Source organism: Eulemur rufifrons, chromosome 9, assembly GCF_041146395.1.
Source record: "Eulemur rufifrons isolate Redbay chromosome 9, OSU_ERuf_1, whole genome shotgun sequence".
In the NCBI taxonomy this organism is placed as follows: domain Eukaryota; kingdom Metazoa; phylum Chordata; class Mammalia; order Primates; family Lemuridae; genus Eulemur; species Eulemur rufifrons.
The window spans coordinates 35,279,637-35,297,875 of NC_090991.1; the positions used below are offsets into that span (position 1 = coordinate 35,279,637).

An 18,239-nucleotide genomic window follows, 5' to 3' on the forward strand; every position below is an offset into this window, starting at 1 on the left:
AGGCCAAAGGCCTTCCAGGTCACCAGGGAGCCTCCGCCCAATGGGACCAACCTGAGCCGAAGCGGAGGAGGTGGCGCCCGGGACCAAGGTGGGGGTCTTGTGGGGAGAGATCGTGAAGGGCATACAGCACTGGGGACGCGAGAAAGAGTGGACAGAAGAGGGGCGGGTGTCTGGGCATGCGCAGGACCGTGGGACTCTTGGAGAGGGGTGGGCTAGCGAGAGAGACGGTCCCACCGCTGCCCCAAGGGCCAGGACTCCCAGTAGGGGCAGGACCCTCAGAGCGTGCAATGTCTGCACCCGCCTGCTGACTCCCGAGCCTGGATCTTGGGGAGAGCGTGTGCCTCCGTTTGTGCACTGCGTGCATCGCGTGTGTGTGCGGTGCAGAGCGTCCAGGAGCCAACGCCAGCGTCTTCCCCGCGTGTCTGCTTGCACGTGTTGGGGGAGGGGCTCCCTACGGCTGAGCCGTGGCCAGGATCAGGAGAGGTGGCAAGGGGGAGACACACTCCCCACCTCTCCCCAGATGGCATCGTCGAGCCCTGACGCCCCACGTTCCTGCGACTGCTTTGTCTCCGTGCCCCCGGCCTCAGCCATCCCAGCCGTGATCTTTGCCAAGAACTCCGACCGACCCCGGGACGAGGTGCAGGAGGTGGTGTTTGTACCAGCAGGCATTCACACCCCTGGGAGCCGGCTGCAGGTGGGTTACGGCTTATGGGGTGCTGGGAGAAGTGGCAGATCTAGGCATTCTTCTAAAACCTTCTTCTCCTGCTCCCCACACCTGGGAGGCTGCCAGAGGTAGTGGAAAGAACGTGAGCTTCAAGTCTACCAACCTGTACCTTGAGCCCATTACTTGGCCTCTGTTGACCTCAGTTTCCTCATCTGTAAAATGGGAATAAGATCTTCCTCAAAGGGACAAAGTGCCAGCATGTTGTAGATGCTACCCCCTTTCTGAGTGGCCTCTTCCTTTCTCCTCCCTCACCTCCAGTGCACCTACATTGAGGTGGAACAGGTGCCGAAGACGCATGCTGTGATTCTAAGCCGCCCTTCTTGGCTGTGGGGGGCTGAGATGGGTGCCAACGAGCACGGTGTCTGCATTGGCAACGAGGCTGTGTGGACCAAGGAGCCAGTTGAAGAGGGGGAAGCCCTGCTGGGCATGGACCTACTCAGGTGTGGACTCTGCCCTCTCTCATCTCCCCCCTGACACAGCAGAAATCTGGGAGCAGAGCCCCTGTGAACCTCAGTTTCTTCATCTGTAAAACGGGATGACCTGGGCTCATCCTCTCCTTCCCCAACATGGTCCACAGGGGCCTCCTCTTCTCTGCCCTCACCAGAGAGGCTGCCCTGCCTCTCCTCTCTCTGGGACCCATCTCCATGGTCTGATAAGGAGCCTCCAAATCTAGCCACATTTGGGCCTCTCCTGGCCCAGAAATAGAGCAGCAATTTAAAATTCTTTTTCAATAGATATAAAATTATTTTCAATTGAAATCTCATGTAGGCCGGGTGTGGCAACTCAGACCTGTAATGCTAGCACTCTGGGAGGCTGAGGCAGGAGGATTGCTTGAGGTCGGGAGATTGAGACCAGCCCGAGCAAGAGTGAGACCCTGTTTCTACCAAAAAGAGAAAAAAATTAGCCAGTATAGTGGCACTTGCCTGTAGTTCCAGCTACTTGGGAGGCTGAGGCAGGAGGACTGCTTGAGCCCAGAAGTTGGAGGTTGCAGTGAGCTATGATGACACCACTGTACTCCACTTGAGGTGACAGAGTGAGACCGTCTCAAAAAAAAAAAAAAAAAAATCTCATGTAGAGTCCTGATTTATAAAACTTATAATCGTGGAGCAGCCCTGATTAAAGAGAGGTTGGGGACTCAGGACACTTCCTTCTCTGAGACTGTTTCAGGCCTTTTCATGGGACCCTGAGAACACAGCTTGGAAACCACCGGCACAATTGTGTTTAATACAATTAATACCAGAGGATTTGCTGTGTGGCTTGAGCCTGTCATTGAACCTCTCTGGGCCCCTTCTGTCCACTGGGGCTTCTAACACCAGCCACTAACACCCCCATCACCCTCTGTCCCCTGGCCCTCTCTCTGCCAGGCTGGCTTTAGAACGGAGCAGCTCCTCCCGGGAAGCCTTGCATGTGATCACAGACTTGCTGGAGCGCTATGGGCAGGGGGGCAGCTGCCGGGAAGACCCCGCACCATTCTGCTACCACAACACCTTCCTGTTGGCTGACCGCACGGAGGCGTGGGTCCTGGAGACCGCTGGGAGGCTCTGGGCTGCACAGAGGATCCCGGGTGAGGGGCCAGGCTGGAGTCTGCCCCCCGGAGGTGTTCCCCCTTTGCCAGCCTTGGCAGGTGGGAGAGAGGGTGGGGGCAGGGAAGGGCCCAGTCCAGGAGCAAGCTTCTCGGGACATCCAGGGAGAAGAGAACGTTAGGAATTCTCTTCCCCCTTCAGTTGGGTAAGTCCTCTTTGTGCCTCAGCCTGCCATCTCCTCTGGGAAGCCTTCCTGGACTTCTCTGGGTGGTCAGGTTTCCCCCTTGTGTACAAGAAGTTTCTTCATTGCATTCACCGTGGTTGCAAAGTTACATTTATCTCTGTGATTGTTTTGTCCGCCTCCCCCCGACCCCAAGCTCCACGAGGGTAGGTGGTTCCCTTCACCAGCATGTTCTCAGCTCCTAGCCCAGTGCCTGGCACAGCATAGGTGATTAATGGTAAATGAACGACTCCCCCATCTCTTCCACAGAGGGGGCCCGCAACCTCTCCAACCAGCTGAGCATTGGCACGGACATCTCGGCCGAACACCCAGAGCTTCGGACCCATGCCCAGGCCCAGGGCTGGTGGGGCGGTCAGGGCACCTTTGACTTTGCTCAGGTCTTCTCCCTGGCCCGGCAGCCTGTGCGCATGGAGGCTGCCAAGGCCCGCTTCCGGGCTGGGCGGGAGCTGCTGCAGCAACAGCCAGGTCAGTGAGTGGTGCCGGCCACTCTCCCTTCCTGCAGAGTCCTCTTCTGCCCCGGGCCCTCACCCTCCGCTCTTCAGCAGGCGGCATCACAGCAGAGGTGATGATGGGCATCCTCAGGGACAAGGAGAGTGGCATCTGCATGGACTCTGGAGGCTTCCGCACCACCGCCAGCATGGTGTCCATCCTGCCCCGGGATCCCACACAGCCCTGCGTGCACTTCCTCACTGCCACGCCTGACCCATCCAGGTGGGAGGGATGAGGGCGAGGAAGGCTGGGGAGGGGGTGCCACAGGGGCGGTGAGAGGATGTGGTCCACCTCAGCCCTTCCATCCGTGTCCCTCTAGGTCAGTGTTCAAACCTTTCATCTTCGGGGTGGGGGCGGCCCAGGCCCCCCAGGTGCTGTCCCCCACTTTTGGAGCACAGGACCCTGTTCGGACCCTGCCCCGATTCCAGACTCAGGTGGATCGCCGGCACGCCCTCTACCGTGGACACCAGGCGGCCCTGGGGCTGATGGAGAGTGATCAGGTAACCCCAGGCAATGGGACTCTGGAAACGAGGGGACCTGGGAGTGGAGGAGACTCCAGAGCTGGGGGAGGGTCCCTCCCTTCAAAGCTAGGTGCCCAGGACAGTGTCGGGTGGCCCCTCCTTTCTCCTGCTCCTGCGAGGTGGCATACAGGCCTCACTTCATCCCGAGGGAAGCCCGTCCTGGGCAGACTCATCCCGGCTCTTCCCTGCAGGACCAGGGCCAGCAGCTCCGGCAGAAGCAGCGGGATCTGGAGCGGGAAGGCCTGGAGGCCGTGCGGGGGCTGCTGGCTGGCGAGTGGGCCCCACCCCCCCAGGAGCTGGGCTGCCTCTTTCAGACCTTCGTGGAGAGGGAGCACCAGGCGTACACCTAAGCACCACATCGCCTCCAGGATTGGCGGGAGCACCTGCCCTGAGCTGGGGTGGTGGGGCTGGAGCAATCCCTTCACGCCCCTGGGCTGTGTTTTCTGAGTGGCCAGCTCGACCCTTGCCTTAATAAATGTGTTTTATGTTCTTGTTCAGTGAACCTGATCCCAGATCCAGTGGGGGCGGGAGAGCCAAGTGAGGGCAAAAGGTGGCCCCGGGCTGGCTGCGGGGCCTGTGGTTGTCCCGCTGGACAGCAAATTCTCATGACTTAGCTGGCGGGGACTAGACGGGAGGGGCTTCCCTAGCGGTGTGTGTGTGCGCGCGTGTGAAGACCATGCCTGGCACAGTAGCTGGCTACTGCTTGGGTTAAGCAGAGTTAAGACCACGGGCCTTTGGTCCTTGGCTTGGGTCTGGGAAGGGCACTGCCTGGGGGAGGCGGTGAGATGCAGCCTCTGTCAGGAGCCAGGAGGCCATCTGTGGGGCCTGAAGTGTGCCCGTCCTTTGGGAAGTGCCCGAAAGATGAGAAACTTGTTCTGTAGAATCAGGCTGTGGGTTAAGGCTCATATTTTCTGTTTCCTGGTATTTTTGCTGGTTGCTTTCCCTGAGATGCCCCCAAATGACATGAAAAGCATACTCAGGGCCTGGAGACACTTTACTGGGGAAGGGCTCCTGCCACAGGTGAGGGGTCTGAGAAGGAGGGCAGGCCCCACTTGCAGAGAGAGGCCGATAGAGAATCATTTCTTGATTTTCTTGGTTGTAGTTTTGCTTGTACTGGGGACCCCAACCAGAGAGGCCTTGGGGGCTGCAGCTGCTTGGGCCCCCTTCCTGGCCTGGACAGAGCTTTGCTGGCCCCTGGGAACCAGAGTGCTTGCTTTCTTGGTGGGCGAGGTGGCCTGGGGTGAGGAGGCAGCCTCAGGGGGTGTCTCCTTCCCTTGCCTGGGAGTGGCAGAAGGGCTGCTGTCCCCAGCCATGGGCACCCCGGGCAGCAGGGGCAGGTCTGTGAGGACGGGCTGGGTCTCCATCCTCAGAAGGTGCTCTGTCAGGGCCGCCCGCTGCCTGTGCGCCTGGTGCCTGCTCATCTCCTGCTCCAGGTCCTGGAGGAAGCCTAGGAGAGGAGGGGCGGCGGGAGGGAGCCCCGGGCTCAGGGAGAAGGTCTCTGGTGGGTAAGAGCCTGAGGCTGGGGCCCAGGGCTGCACTGTCTACCACCTCTGGCCCATACGCTGCTCTGAGCTTGGGGTCCCCTGCCCAGACACCATTGACATCTTTAGCTTCCCCCATGCCCCACAGGGCAGGCATGGGCTCCAGGGAGGCTGAAAGCCTTGGAAGGTAGGGTCACCTCGCTCTGAGCAGAATGGGCCACTCAGCTCCGGAAACTCCTCATCCTCCTCGCCAGACGCTTCATCCTCCTTGCCCGAAGCTTCATCCTCCTCGTCCGAGGCCCAGCGCTCCAACACAGGCTGCCCGTCCAGGTCCAGGAGCAGCGGCAGGGCTTCTGTCACCAGCTCCCTGCAGGGCAGAAAGAGCAGAGGCTACCCAGGAGGGCACCCAGTGTAGAAAGTGGGAGGAGTCGAAGGCACAGGCCACAGCACCCACCTGGAGGAGTGGCAGTGCATGAGCTAGGGCGCGGGGCTTGGGGTCAGCCCCAGAGAGCTGAGGCTGGCTCCTGGGGGCTGATGGGGATGAAGGGGGAAGGTGCCATGGACGGCGACCTGGGTTTGCGGGCAGAGAGGGAGCCTGCATGGGTTAGCAGGGGAGCTCAGCCATCCCCTCTGTCCTCCCACTCTCCTCACCGGTAGCCGTCCTGCTTGGTGCAGCTGTTTCCAGTCAGGTTGAGGATGAGCAGGCTCTGGGGGAACTCATCTGCGCATGCCAAGCGAGGGAGCATGAGATTCTCATACCCGTCTTCCCGCCCCAAGCCGCCGCCTCTCTGCCCAGCCTCCTGGACCCACTGAGGACAAAGCGTGGTCATGGGGGCTAATGCAAGCACAGGGAGGTGGGCACAGAGAAGACGGCGGGCCCCACGAGGACATGTTCCATGAGCCAGGGCAACGGCGTTCCTACCCAACTTCAGTGTTTCTATCAGGTTCTCAGAAAGGTCCAGAAACTGGAGGCACGGGAGGTCGACCAGGTTTTCCACCTGCCTGATTTGGTTTCCTGCCAGAGACAGGAAGCTGTAGGGGAAGGAAGGGGCATAGAGGCAGAGCTGAATCACAAACAGCTGGAAGGAGTGGGCACCTTCCACCTGGCTGGACAGCTGGATGACATGTGGGGACACGTGGCCTTCTGGGGTGAGGGAAGCACAGCTAGGCTTGCTGGGTCCTCAGCTGACAAGGAGCCAGCCTTGGAGAGATCTGAACCAGTTCTTTGGGGTGTTGCTAGACTCCGCCCACCCACTCCTCCCCTGCCTGAGCCCTGGCACCACATACCGCAAGGAGGGGACACAAGCCAGGTTCTCAATTCGCCGGATCTTATTCTGCAGGAAGAAACCAAGGCAGGGAAACCAAGCTGAGGTCAGCTGGGTGGGGGACCCTTTAAGGGGACAAAGCCCAAAGACTCTGTCTACTCTTGCAGCTAGAGACCTGGTGCTTTGGGAATGATATCCCCAGTCCTTGAACAGAATGCCACTACCTGAGAAAGATGATTTGCTTTCTCTAAGTGGATGGCTAAGGGTGTAACTTGGAGTTGTTAAAGTATATGCTTCTGACCCCACAACCAAAGAGTGACCTGGGAATCAGAGAAGGAACCAAGAGGCCACTAGGGAAATGGAAAGGGCCTTGGTGGTGGCTTGCATACAGAGGGAACAATGAGCGTACTTTCATTGGATTGGTAAAAGTTTCTGGGGGGAAAGTTTAAGGGAGCTGGGTATATTCAACCCGGAGAAGGCTGAAGATCAACCAGCCACCACCACCACCAAGGATCTGAAGGGTGTAGAGGAATCTTCGTAGTTTCCTCATCATCTTCTTCAAAACAAGAAATGGGTTTGAGCTACATAACATGAAAGATTTAGGGTAGACACCAACAATGACTTCTAGACCAATAGATGTGTCTAATAAAGAACAGTGTTTCAAGGGCATTCAGGATCTCTTTTGGGGGAGTCAGTCTTTCACTTCAGGAGAATTTTTGATTCACCTGGGAAAGGGTGAAATGAAGGTCTGCTTGCCTGAACACCAGGGAATGGACAGGATGACAGATTTGGTCCACAGCGGGTGGGGGAAGAGGAAGGGCAGAGGGACAAGAAGTTACCGCTTGCAGATAGAGGCTGTGAAGACTCCGGAGGGCCTCTAAGTTCCTGATACTGGTAATCCCCTCCCGGTCTAGGCGGACAGTCTGCAGTTCAGCAAGCGTGTGAAACCTGGGAGAACAGTGGGCAAGGTGGTGTGCCAGAGCGCCACTTCTGCGGTCTCACAGCAGGGAGGATGGAGGTGGGAAGGTGTTTCAAGGAGGGGTAGATGGCTGACTGATTTTGATCAGATGTCAGGAACAGCTTCTAGACATCTTGAGGTGGAGTCTAGATCATGAAACTGGCTTGACTTGGAGACCTGGATCTTTGTCGGTAGCATGGGGACGGGTCAGAGTGAGAGAGGGTAAGGGCCCTCTGGGAAACTGGGTGATGGCAGCTCATGGTCCTTGGAGAGAGTCAGAGGTAAGAGAAGGCTTCCTCTGGCCAGCTTGGATGGTGGAGGCAGGGGCAGGGACAGAGATGAGACAATCTCTGCAGGAAGAGCCTTCCTTGCCTCCATTTTTGGTGGCCTATGGAGGGAAAAATCACTTGTTCCATCCACCCATTCATTAATTCCACAACATTTACTCAGTGCCTACTAGAGACAAATGACAGAGTCCCTGCCCATAACTATTAGAGAGACAGGCCAGAGATCTGTGACAAGAGGATGGCAGAGGCAAGTACAAGGGACTGAGGGAGTACATGGGCTGTGCACCAAGTCCAGAGTAGGGGGATCAGGGAATGCTTCCTGGACGAGGTGTGATAGATGAGTAGGAGCCCTGAAGATGGGAGAGGGATGGGGAGAAGGCATTTCAAGCAGAACAAATAGTAGGTGCTAATCCAGCCTTTCTCAAACTTAGGATGCCCTTGAATCCCTGGGAGGGGGTTCATTCAAATGCAGATTCTGATTCAGTAGGTCTGGGGTGGACCTGAGATTCTTCATTTCTAACAAGGCCCCAGGTGATGTCCATGCTGCCAGCCCTCCCCACCCTGAGTAGGAAAGTGCTAAGGTTTAAGAACAGGGTGTGAGAAACTGCATATTTGTGGAGAGTGGCCAGAAATAAGGTTGAAAAGCTCAACTCATGCTTAGGTGTTTGGATTTTATACTGGAAGAAATAGGGAGCAAAGGAAGTTTCTATCAGGGAGTGCCTGGTCAGATTTGTCAGTTAGAAGGATCACTTTGGCAATAGTGTGGGGAGGCTGGACCAGGGGCAGGGAGACTAATCAGGAGTTTGTGGAGAAGTGATAACAGCTTATCTAAGGTAGTTGAGTGAGGATGATGAAAAAGAAATAGAATAGCTTTTAAGGAGGGGAAATCAATTGGACACCCCTGATTGGATATGTGAAGTAAGTGGAGAGAGACAAGTAAAGCTCAGGGAACTGTCACCCTGAGCATTTCCGTCTCCCGGCTCCCCTTTCCTCCCCCGTGCACTCACATCTTCTCTGACAGTTCTTCATCCTCAGGGAAGGTCAAGTTCCGCTTAGTGATGAGGGCTTCAGTAATGCAGAAGCCGCCTTCTTCTGGACTCTGGGAAAGCTTAGCTGTGAAAAGATGAGTCCAGAGCGCAGGAAAATGTAATAAAATAAAAAAATAAAAAAAAAAGAAAAGAAAAGATGAGTCCAATTGTCACATTTCCTCATTCTTGTATAAGCAGCTCCACGAGCAAGAAAATATTTTCTCAATAATGTTTTTTCTCCTTTATATTTCAAATGAGTTTTCAGTGTTCACATTATGGCTGGGGCTGGCAGCTCTAAGTGACCTTGACAGTGAGTTTTATTTCACCTCCGCTAGCTCAGCAGCTACAGTCTCAAAATTGGCAGAAAATAGAGAGCTCTCGGTAAGATTTGCTGACCAGAACTTTGTAACTTTCTGTTGCACTAACGCATTCTCTTTTGAGTTTCTTTCCCAGAAACAGTGGAACCTCCTTGCAGCTATGAGATAATTACAAAGCCTCACACCACCTGTTTGTCGGGAGAAGACAAGATAAGCGACACTTCACTACAGACCGTGCCCAAACACGCACTGAGCCTGCCCACGAGGCTGAAAGAATGATCAACATTAACCTCTAGCTCATTATAATACTAAAACCCCTGCCTTGGGACTTATCTGCCATTTTTGGATCATGAGATGTATGTCCTAGCATGGTTTCTCACTGCGCTGGCATGCCCTGCACTCCACCCCAAACATGCAATGATGCTCACATCCCTCATGCCTTATTCATTTTGCCTTCGGAAAAGCCCCCTGACCCTGTTGGTTATGGAGGGGGATTGGAGGCAGTCCATACCTCCCACCTCCCAGGAGATGCACACCCACTGAAATAAATCCTTCCTTGACAATCCTCGTTGTCTCAATAATTGGCTTTCTGTGCGGCAAGCAACATTCATCCCCCTCTGTGGGTCCATTAACACTTGGAGGCCTGACCCCACTGTTTTCCAACTGTTCTACCCACCATCCCACCTCGCTAACTCACCTCCAGGCATAATCTAAAATAAAAGGCTGCGGTCTGAGGCGGGAGAGGAAAGAAGAGGAGCCTAACAGCTTTGGCGGCTCCTAGGGATGACAGAAGCCAGGATGTCAGAGACTCAAGAGACTTGGGAGACAAGGGATAGGGGTTGATTCAGAGCAAATTGTTGGGGTGGGGTCGAAGACAACAGTAAATCGAGGTGGAGAGTCTGAAGTTTGAGGGGTGTGAAGGGGCTTTGCTGGCAGCAAACTAGTGGGTTGTGGGCAGGAATGGTGAGAGTAACGGTTCCTAGCGTTCAGGAGTTGTTGCTAGGAGACCGGACGCCGGGGGGGGGCGGGGTAAAAGTGAAAGGGAGTGGCCAGGCTCAGCGCATGCGGATTACTGCTCCAGCCCACTGCTTCCGGCCCCGGGGCTCGCTGCCCCACAATGCTTAGCTTTTTCCGTCTCCGCTCCGCTCCCGTCTGTTCTTCCGGTGGAGATGGCTGCGGCGGTGACTGGGGTACTGCGAGGGGGTCTCCTGCCCCAGGCGGGTAAGGAGTGGCCCAAGTCTTCACGGCGTGTCCTGCCGGCGCTCTCTTGTCCTCGTCTCCCCTCCTCTATTAATCCTTCCCGTAATCTCTGACCCCAGACAGCTCCCAGCGGCCCCCGACCCCAACCAAATCGCTGCCTCCTTGGCCGATCCAATTCCTTGTGACTCCAGAGTCTGGTAATCACAGCAACAGCGTCCTGCTCTTGTCCGTCTCCAGAGTTTCTTTTGCTTGGACCACTCCCCGCCCAGACCTTTGCATTATGCCTCCATCTTAAAATCTCAGCCAAATCGCCGGTCGCGGCGGCTCACGCCTGTAATCCCAGCTACTGGGGAGGCCGAGGCGGGCGGATCGCTTGAGGCCAGGGCAACATAGTGAGCCCGTCTCTAAAAACAAAACAAAACAAACAACATCTCAGGCTAAAATGTCATCTCCTCAGGCCTTTCCTCGCCTCCCTCTGCAAATCAAGTTTCCTCAGTTAAAGCTGTATTTTGCACGCTGTTTATTGACCCGTTAGCCCCATCACAATCTGAAAAATTTGCATTTATTTATTCGAGTGTCTCCTATTAAACTCCGTAAGGGCAGAGCCATGTTCACTCAGTATAGCCAGCAGGTGGCACGGTGCCTGATGTTAGTAGGCATGCAATAGATATTTGTTTAATGAATGAGTTTGAGTACTTAATATAAGCCAGGCACTGTGATAAATGTTTTACATGTATTATCTCATTTAAATCTTAAAGCACCATGTGAGGAAGGCATTATCATCCTCTCTTTACAGACAAGGAAACTGAAGTTCAGAACAGACCTGTCAAATTAATGGTCAAAGTCACAGCCAATAAGTGGCGAAAGAGAATGAAATCCAGTTTCATTTGATTCCAAAGCCTGTACACTTAACAGGTTTTGTGGCCACTGGCGATAAAACTTCTTACTCCAGCAAATCTCCATGCTCTCTGATTGTTAGAGTCACCTTCTGGCTGAACCTTTTCCTGAGGTCCTATCCCAGCCTTGGGAATGGCCGAAAATGAGAAACTGGTCTTGGCCTTTGTGTTGAGGACGAAGGGGTCACTTTGCCTGAGGGTTTTTTAGTGCCTCCCTTGTTTTCTGAGGGGTGCTTTCCAACAGTCTTTCCTGTAAAAGGAAAGAAAGGAGGGAAGGGAGACTTGCCTGAGAGAGCTGTGAGGGTGATGTAACGTTTTTTTCCCCCTCTTGTTTCAAATCACAAGAAAAGGTCTCAGAGCAGTGGTTAAAGCACTCGTTTTCAACCTTTAGCATCCGTCAGCATCACAAGAAGGGCTTATTAAAACACTATTTGCTGGGCCCCACCCCAGAGTTTCTGATTCATTAGGTCTAGGGCAGGGTCTGAGAATTTGTGTATCTAACAAATTCCCAGATGATGCTGATGTTGCTGGTGGGGGTGTGGGTGGGGCATAGTTTGAGAACCACTGGCTTAGACCAGAGGTTGGCATATTGTGGCAGGGCTGGTCACCATGTTTTATAAATAAAGTTTTATTGGTACATTCCGTATGTATTTCTGTACATGTTGTCTATGGCTCCTTTTGGCAGAGCTGAATGTTAGTGACAGACCATATGGATGGCCCCCAAACTTAAAATATTTACTATGTGGCCATTTAAGAAAAAGTTTGTTCAACCCTCTCCCTCTTTTCTCCATGTGTTCAAAAACTTTCCCTTTTGTAAGAAGTTTAAAATTAAAAAAAAACAAACAAAACTTTTGTTCTCTCTGCACATAAAGAAGAGCTGGAGAAATGGGAGCCTCAAGGAAGAGTTCAAGCAGTTGACCTAAGGTTACCTGTTATAAGAGAAGGGAAAAATTTGAGAATTCACGATTTCTGGCAGACAGTTCCTTATCCCACTCTTGTGCTGAGTGTAGCTCTGCAAGTCATGATTGTCTCTGCCCAGCAGGTGTGCTTTTTGTCCCTCTGGGGCAAACTAGGGCCTCCAAGAGGCTACATCTCTCACCATGTTGCCATCTCCCCTCCCAGGCCAGCTGCCCACCCTCCAGACTGTCCGCCATGGCTCGAAGGCTGTTACCCGCCACTGGCGTGTGATGCACTTTCAGCGACAGAAGCTGATGGCTGTGACTGAGTATATCCCCCCCAAACCAGCTGTTAACCCAAGATGCTTGCCACCTCCTCCCAGCCCCCCGAAGGAGGTAAGGAGGAGTCTGGGTACATGTCACTTGGTGGTGGGATGGTGAACTAAAGCAATCTTACCTCTGGTTGTAGTGAAGTAGGACTCCAAGCTGCAGTCACTCACATCATTATTTCACTTTCTCACTTTGACTACACCGTCCAGATACTTTGAAATCTGCACTTGATTTGATTGGCCTTTGGGCTCTGGATTGGATAGGACTCCTGGACTTCCTTCTTCTTTACTTGTCTCCAAAAGTGTGTGTGTGTGAAAGCTACTCAAGTAGGTGGGGTAGGGAGAGTGTCTCTCTTGTCTTAAAAGGAGTTAAAGATTCTGTGTTTTCCTAGAGGAATGATAGAGATTTTCTGTCCTTAAAAAAGAATAGAGGATCAGTGGAGAATCTGTAACTTTTTGGTGGTTCCTGTCATCATAGTACATAAATAAATTCTAGTTTTCTAGTTGTGTGCTGTTGCTTAAGGACTAGTTAGTTGTCATTTCCTGCTAGGGGCTGAAACATGGGAAAGCAATCAGCAACTGCAATCTGAGGGGACTAGGTCGGATGTCAAACACTGAAGAGATGATATGAGTCATTTGGCAGCAATTCCTCAAGGATGAATAGGAGGACAGCCCACCCACCCCACCCATCTGGGTTTTCTCCCCGAGAGCAAAGAGCTGTCTGAAATGAGCCCTGAAAGTTTAGCCTATGGAGCAGTACTTGGCAAACCATGTTTTAGTGGCTGGGCCTCTTTTATTATCTCTTAGCTTTTGCCTAGCTAACATCGATTGACAGCATTTCTCCCCCAATTCAGACAAAAGTAAAGTCATTGAATGAAATTTTCTTTCTTTTTTTTTTTTTTTAATTTATTTATTTTATTTCATTCATTCATTCATTCATTCATTTGTTTATGAGACAGTGTCTCGCTCTGTCACCCAGGCTGGAGTGCAGTGGTGTGATCATAGCTCACTGCAGCCCAGAACTCCTGGGCTTAAGCAATCCTCCTGCCTTGGCCTCCCCAGCTGCCGGGACTACAGGTGCATGCCAGTACACTCAGCGAATTCAAAAAAATTGTTTTGGATGGAATTTCCTGGTCAGATTTTTTTTTTCCCCCATAATTGTTTCTTTTTTCTTTTCTTTCTTTTTTTTTTTTTTTTTTAAGATAAGTTCTTCCTCTGTTGTCCCAGCTAGAATGCAATGGTGTTATCACAGCTCAATGCACTCTCAAACTCCTGGGCTCAAGCAATTCTCCTACCCCAACCTCCCGGGTAGCTGGGACTACAGGCCAGTAACTGGAACTACAGGTGCACACCACCATGCCTGGCTAATTTTTCTCTGTTGTGAAGAAACAGGGTCTTTCTCTTGCTCAGGCTGGTCTCAAACTTCTGGCCTCAAGCAATTCTCCTGCCTTGGCCTCCCAAAGTGCTAGGGTTACAGGTATGAGCCACCGCACATGGCTCATAATTTTTTCTTAAGCCAATGGTACATACTACCTCATAACCATAAGAGAATCTAGAACAGCACCATGCAATAGAACTTTCTGGGTGACAAAAATATTATGTATCTTTGCTGTCCAATGTGGTAGCCAGTAACCATATATGAGTATTGAACACTTGAAATGAAGCTAGTGTGACTGAGGAACTGAATTCTTAATTGTATTTAATTTTAATTAATTTAAATATAAATAGCCACATGTGCCTAGTGGCTATTGTATTGGAGAGGGCAGAGCTAGAACCTAGATTTAGCACAATAGTGAATCTCCCGTAATTTTACCTTGTGTATATATTAATGTTTTCATGGAATTCTGCAAAGAGCACCATGACTTCCAGGTAGTCCACTGTTTAAATAAATCCTAGAATCATTGCTTTGGGGGAAAAAATCTCTTAAACAGTGTTTACAGAGGTCATATTCTTGGGTCCACAAGTTCTCAACTTTGAGAAATACTGTCTAAAGAAAATGAAGTCTTGTTCTGTGAAAATATCTCAATTTTAAACCAACACTGCAACAGTTATCTTGTGTTTGTAACTGGTAAAATAATTCTACATTAGTACGGAGTCAGACTGATGATTGAAGTAATTTGACAATATTATTGTCCAACATTGTTGACTGGGGCATGCCGCTGACCTGTCGTGGGCTGGGGAACTGAGTGTTCTCAGGCTTGAAAAACACTTCTTTAAAGATTGCAATTATCTAATGCAAGCAAGAAGGTTAGAGTCTTCGATGTTAGACGTTTCTGAGAGTCAGAGGCCCAGTTATCCTATCTTTCGCACATTTGGGCATCACTGGAAGCCCTTGTACCTATACTGGAGGAGCAAGGGTGCCAGTAGAAGCCACCGCTGATGTTCCCTTGGTCATCCCTTCCTGACTGCAGGAGACAGGCCTCATCCGGCTCCTTCGCCGAGAAATAGCAGCAGTTTTCCGAGACAACCGAATGATCGCCGTCTGCCAGAATGTGGCTATGAGCGCTGAGGACAAGGTGCTTATGCGGCACCAGCTGCGGAAACACCAGATCCTGATGAAGGTGTTCCCCAACCAGGTAGGGAGCGGGCCCCTGGCATGGGTTGCCCGTCCTCCTCCCATCCCCACCAGACTCAAACTTCAGCATCTGCTCCCTAGATATGATACCTCTGACTCTCCCCCTCCAAAAGCCACCCTCTAGTCTGGTGCTTAAAATGCGATTAGGAGCTGAGATCCTTGGGTTGCACCCTCAGCCTGACACTGCCTGTGATCAAGGTGGGTGACTCTTGCACTCATCCCTGCTAAGCCATTTTTTCCTGCTGTCCTAGGTCCTAAAGCCCTTCCTGGAGGATTCCAAATACCAAAACCTGCTACCCCTTTTTGTGGGGCACAACCTGCTACTGGTCAGTGAAGAGCCCAAGGTCAAGGAGATGGTCCGGATCTTACGGAGTGTGCCTTTCCTGCCGCTGCTGGGTGAGCAGGCACCCATGCCAGTTCGGGGTGGTGGTGGTGGAGCAGGTGCTACAGCACCCTGGTGCCATCTGCTAGCCTCGTCTGGGTAAAACTGGACGTTCGTGGAGGGAATGTCCTCTTGCAGATGGGACCTGAGTGGACAGCACATTTATTGAGGGCTACCTGTGTCACTCCCACCCCTGTGTTGTCTCACTACCCCAGGTCACTTTTGCATTGGAGGGAAGACTAGGAAAGACAGAGACAGGGTTTGGGGAGGGGGCAAAGGGAGAAAATCAGGCACCTTGAGTCTGTCAGTGGGGTAGTGGGTGCTGAAACCCACACGGACGAAGAAATTTAAAACAAGTAGCGCAAGTGAAAGGTGCTAAGGGACAATGGCCAGTGTTTCGGAGATTCCCCTGATGCTAAGACTCACTGGAGGAGAGTAGAGAATGTAGAGAATGCTGTGCATTCCATTCCATGATTCTTATCTTCAAGAAAATTTAGGATACACTGACTTAAAGCGGGTTGGGGCCAGGTGGATATATTATGTAAGAGTTTTCTGAGAGAAGAGTCAGGAAGGGGGGCAATGGATCCCAAGCAGAGTGGAAGTGGGGTGGGGCACCGTGGAAGCCAGGTTCTGGGGAAGGTGGGAGGTGGAGAAGGGTGACAGAGAGCAAGTTCCTAGGGTCTAAACATTGTTTTCAGAGAGGATGGGCATTAGTGGGGAGCCCCGCTGACCCTGTGTTCTTCCAGGTGGCTGCATCGATGACACCATCCTCAGCAGGCAGGGCTTCATCAACTACTGCAAGCTGCCCAAACTGGCCCTGGTGCAGGGGGACCTGGTAGGAGGCCTCACCCTGCTCCCAGCCCAGACCCACTCTCTGCTTCAGCACCAGCCCCTCCAGCTGACCGCCTTGTTGGACCAGTATGTCAAACAACAACTCGAGGGGGACTCTGTCGTATTGGCCAGTGGGAAGCCAGATGCTCTTGACCCTGTTCTGGACTCATAGAGAGTCTTCTCCCCAGCCCTGCCTGTGAACATGCTCCGCCCTGTCGGCCGTGCTGTCCTCCGTGGGAGACGTGGGAGAACTTGGGGTGGGGGAGTGGCATGTGCTACTTGGTTTCCACTAACACCAACCTCCTCGGGTACAGGGGCACTCGGACATGCAGAGGGACTGGTTTCCATTTCAGAATGGAGGCTGTTAGTCACTGGCCTAGTCCTTAGTTTTCCCAACTTGGGACCTGATAGGAGAACAGTCTCTTCCGGCTCTCCAGGTCCAAGGCAAAGAAGCTGAAAAGATGAAGTCTTGTGCCCGACCTCCTTGTTCACTGTCCCTTGCTGCACGTGGCTCCTCAGCCCACCCCCTCAGGGCACAGTCTGCCCCAGTAGCTCAGCTGAATTGAGAGCCTGCCACGGCCAGGCCCACTCTGTGCTGAGTGCTTGTACCCGTGTTAGTTCCTTTACTCCTCCCCATGTTTGCCCATTGCACAGAGAAGAAAATGAAGGGGCAGGGAAGTTAAATAGCCTGCACAGGGTCGTGCAGTCAGTAACTGGCAGATCAGGGACTTGAACCAGGCTCTCTGCTTTGAAGGCACACCCTGAATTCCTACACCAGAGCTTCCTCATGAGGGTACCCAGAAGTGGGTCCCAGGTGTGCTCGGATGGCAGTTCTCTGCCCGCAGGCCATGCTGTGTTGCGGAAAGTTTGGGAGCACTGCTTGGTGATAACGTGAAATGCATTCTCCTTACACTTACCTCAGGGCATCTCTGTCCTCTCTCTTCTGACTCTCTAACTTCCCTTCCTAGAAAATCTTCCCTCTTCCCCGTACCTGTTCCCACAAATGGTATCTCTTTGTGCTTGTCCTGTTGAAGGCAGCTGACAGCTGTGTCCAGTAGCTAACATGTCTCAGGTGGTTCTGAACAAAAGGGCCTGGGGGAAACCAGATTCTCTGTTAATAAGGGGCACTGGAGTAGGAGGCCTCACCCAAGTCTTGGGGATCCAGAAGTTCTTAATAAAGGAGATAGGATGCCTAACCAGCAGCCTGCCATTGTCCTTGACTGGAGCTCGTTCTGGGTGGATCCAGGGTGATACCGGGAGGGTGGCTGTTCAGCATTCCTTCCTGGAGCAGTGCCACGGCTTCCTTACTCCTGGGCAGGCACTGTCTGGCAGGGAGGACCTGCCGCAGCTTTTCCGTGGCCTGGGCCAGGACCAACTTCCCACAGTGCCCAGCTGCAAGCCCAGGGATGTTCAGTCACCGTGAAGTGAATTAAAAGGCCCTTGAGGTTCCTGGATGCCAGAGCTGGTCTGCCCAGTGCTGCGCTGTGGCTCTCCCTCCCTGCCTCCCAGAGCCCTGCCAGCTGCTAACAACGCCCTCCCCAGGGGTGGCTGGAGCAGAGGTTCTGAATGGAGCCAAGAGGGCAGGCGTCCCTGAGAGCTATACACCCTGACATAAAAACCAAGCCCACATGGGGATGACGTGAAGGGAGCAGGTGGCCTACATCATTTGGGACCAGAGAAGAACCTCCAATTGCATCCTTCACCTGCTAGTGGTGCCTGAGTCCCCACCATTAAAAGCCCACTTCTGTCCAGAAAGAAAACTTCACTGCACTTAAAGCTGCGGTCTGTGCCACATTCATATAAATGAATTGTAGATCTTTGTCAAAAGCAGATTTTTCATTAGAAAAGCTGAACACAGTACTCCAGAAGAAGGGCAAGATTGTCTGAAAGGCAGAAGAGTACCTAAGTCAGCTCCAGCCTGCAGCTTTGACTGCCCCAGACCTGCTCCGGATCCAGACTCTGCAGGCGCTTGGGTTTCATTTTACCTTACTGTTACTTCCTGAGCCCGAGGGGGCAGGACCTGGTGGGGGATCACCCCTGTAAAAGGCCTTGGTATGGGGACACTGGCTGTCCCTCTGTCGCCTTGACTGCCCCTGCTGACTGTGCTCTTGGCACTCACTCTTGTGGTCCCAGAGGGGGATCTGTCCCTTCTGTGTCAACCTGATACCTTTGCTGGCTCCAAATTTTGCAATCTATTTTCAGATGTAAAACGAGAGGTGGGGTTAATAAGGAAATGGCCTTGGGCACTAACAGGGTCAAGGCCACGCTAGTGTCAATAAATCCTTTACCACCATTG

General features: G+C 52.7%; 3 protein-coding genes across 5 annotated transcripts; 2 read left to right on the plus strand and 1 right to left on the minus strand.

The window, feature by feature from the left end:
• The first annotated feature begins 26 nt into the window (after positions 1-26).
• On the plus strand, positions 27-3,992 carry SCRN2 (secernin 2). Of its 2 annotated transcripts, none has more exons than XM_069481300.1 (8): positions 27-88; positions 521-694; positions 983-1,164; positions 2,089-2,288; positions 2,738-2,953; positions 3,031-3,199; positions 3,297-3,477; positions 3,690-3,992. In XM_069481300.1, the coding sequence occupies exons 2-8, from the start codon at positions 521-523 to the stop codon at positions 3,846-3,848; spliced, it is 1,281 nt and encodes a 426-aa protein (XP_069337401.1). In that variant the 5' UTR covers positions 27-88; the 3' UTR covers positions 3,849-3,992. The 2 variants fall into 2 exon arrangements, with proteins under 2 accessions (XP_069337401.1, XP_069337402.1); XM_069481301.1 differs by having other exon boundaries at positions 57-112; positions 3,034-3,199.
• Positions 3,993-4,574: 582 nt separating this feature from the next.
• On the minus strand, positions 4,575-8,606 carry LRRC46 (leucine rich repeat containing 46; the record flags this gene model as incomplete). The annotated part of the gene is made up of 7 exons (XM_069481302.1): positions 4,575-4,945; positions 5,177-5,346; positions 5,631-5,700; positions 5,902-6,011; positions 6,267-6,313; positions 7,084-7,192; positions 8,497-8,606. Coding segments are annotated over 7 exons (987 nt in total), but the record flags the coding sequence as incomplete, so codon positions are not given.
• A 1,397-nt stretch (positions 8,607-10,003) lies between these two features.
• Positions 10,004-17,133, plus strand: MRPL10 (mitochondrial ribosomal protein L10). Of its 2 annotated transcripts, XM_069481303.1 has the most exons (5): positions 10,004-10,055; positions 12,053-12,222; positions 14,567-14,731; positions 14,982-15,126; positions 15,859-17,133. In XM_069481303.1, the coding sequence occupies exons 1-5, from the start codon at positions 10,004-10,006 to the stop codon at positions 16,113-16,115; spliced, it is 789 nt and encodes a 262-aa protein (XP_069337404.1). In that variant the 3' UTR covers positions 16,116-17,133. The 2 variants fall into 2 exon arrangements, with proteins under 2 accessions (XP_069337404.1, XP_069337405.1); XM_069481304.1 differs by lacking the exon at positions 10,004-10,055 and having other exon boundaries at positions 12,050-12,222.
• The last annotated feature ends 1,106 nt before the right edge of the window (positions 17,134-18,239 follow it).

Excerpts from the sequence above, each read along its gene's own strand:
- MRPL10 (XM_069481303.1), top strand. The coding sequence starts at position 10,004 with ATGGCTGCGGCGGTGACTGGGGTACTGCGAGGGGGTCTCCTGCCCCAG. Across the intron at positions 10,056-12,052 it reads GGGTCTCCTGCCCCAGGCGG|GCCAGCTGCCCACCCTCCAG; the intron begins GTAAGGAGTGGC and ends CTCCCCTCCCAG. Across the intron at positions 14,732-14,981 it reads TGAAGGTGTTCCCCAACCAG|GTCCTAAAGCCCTTCCTGGA; the intron begins GTAGGGAGCGGG and ends CTGCTGTCCTAG.
- SCRN2 (XM_069481300.1), top strand. The coding sequence starts at position 521 with ATGGCATCGTCGAGCCCTGACGCCCCACGTTCCTGCGACTGCTTTGTC. Across the intron at positions 1,165-2,088 it reads CTGGGCATGGACCTACTCAG|GCTGGCTTTAGAACGGAGCA; the intron begins GTGTGGACTCTG and ends TCTCTCTGCCAG. Across the intron at positions 2,954-3,030 it reads GCTGCTGCAGCAACAGCCAG|CAGGCGGCATCACAGCAGAG; the intron begins GTCAGTGAGTGG and ends TCCGCTCTTCAG.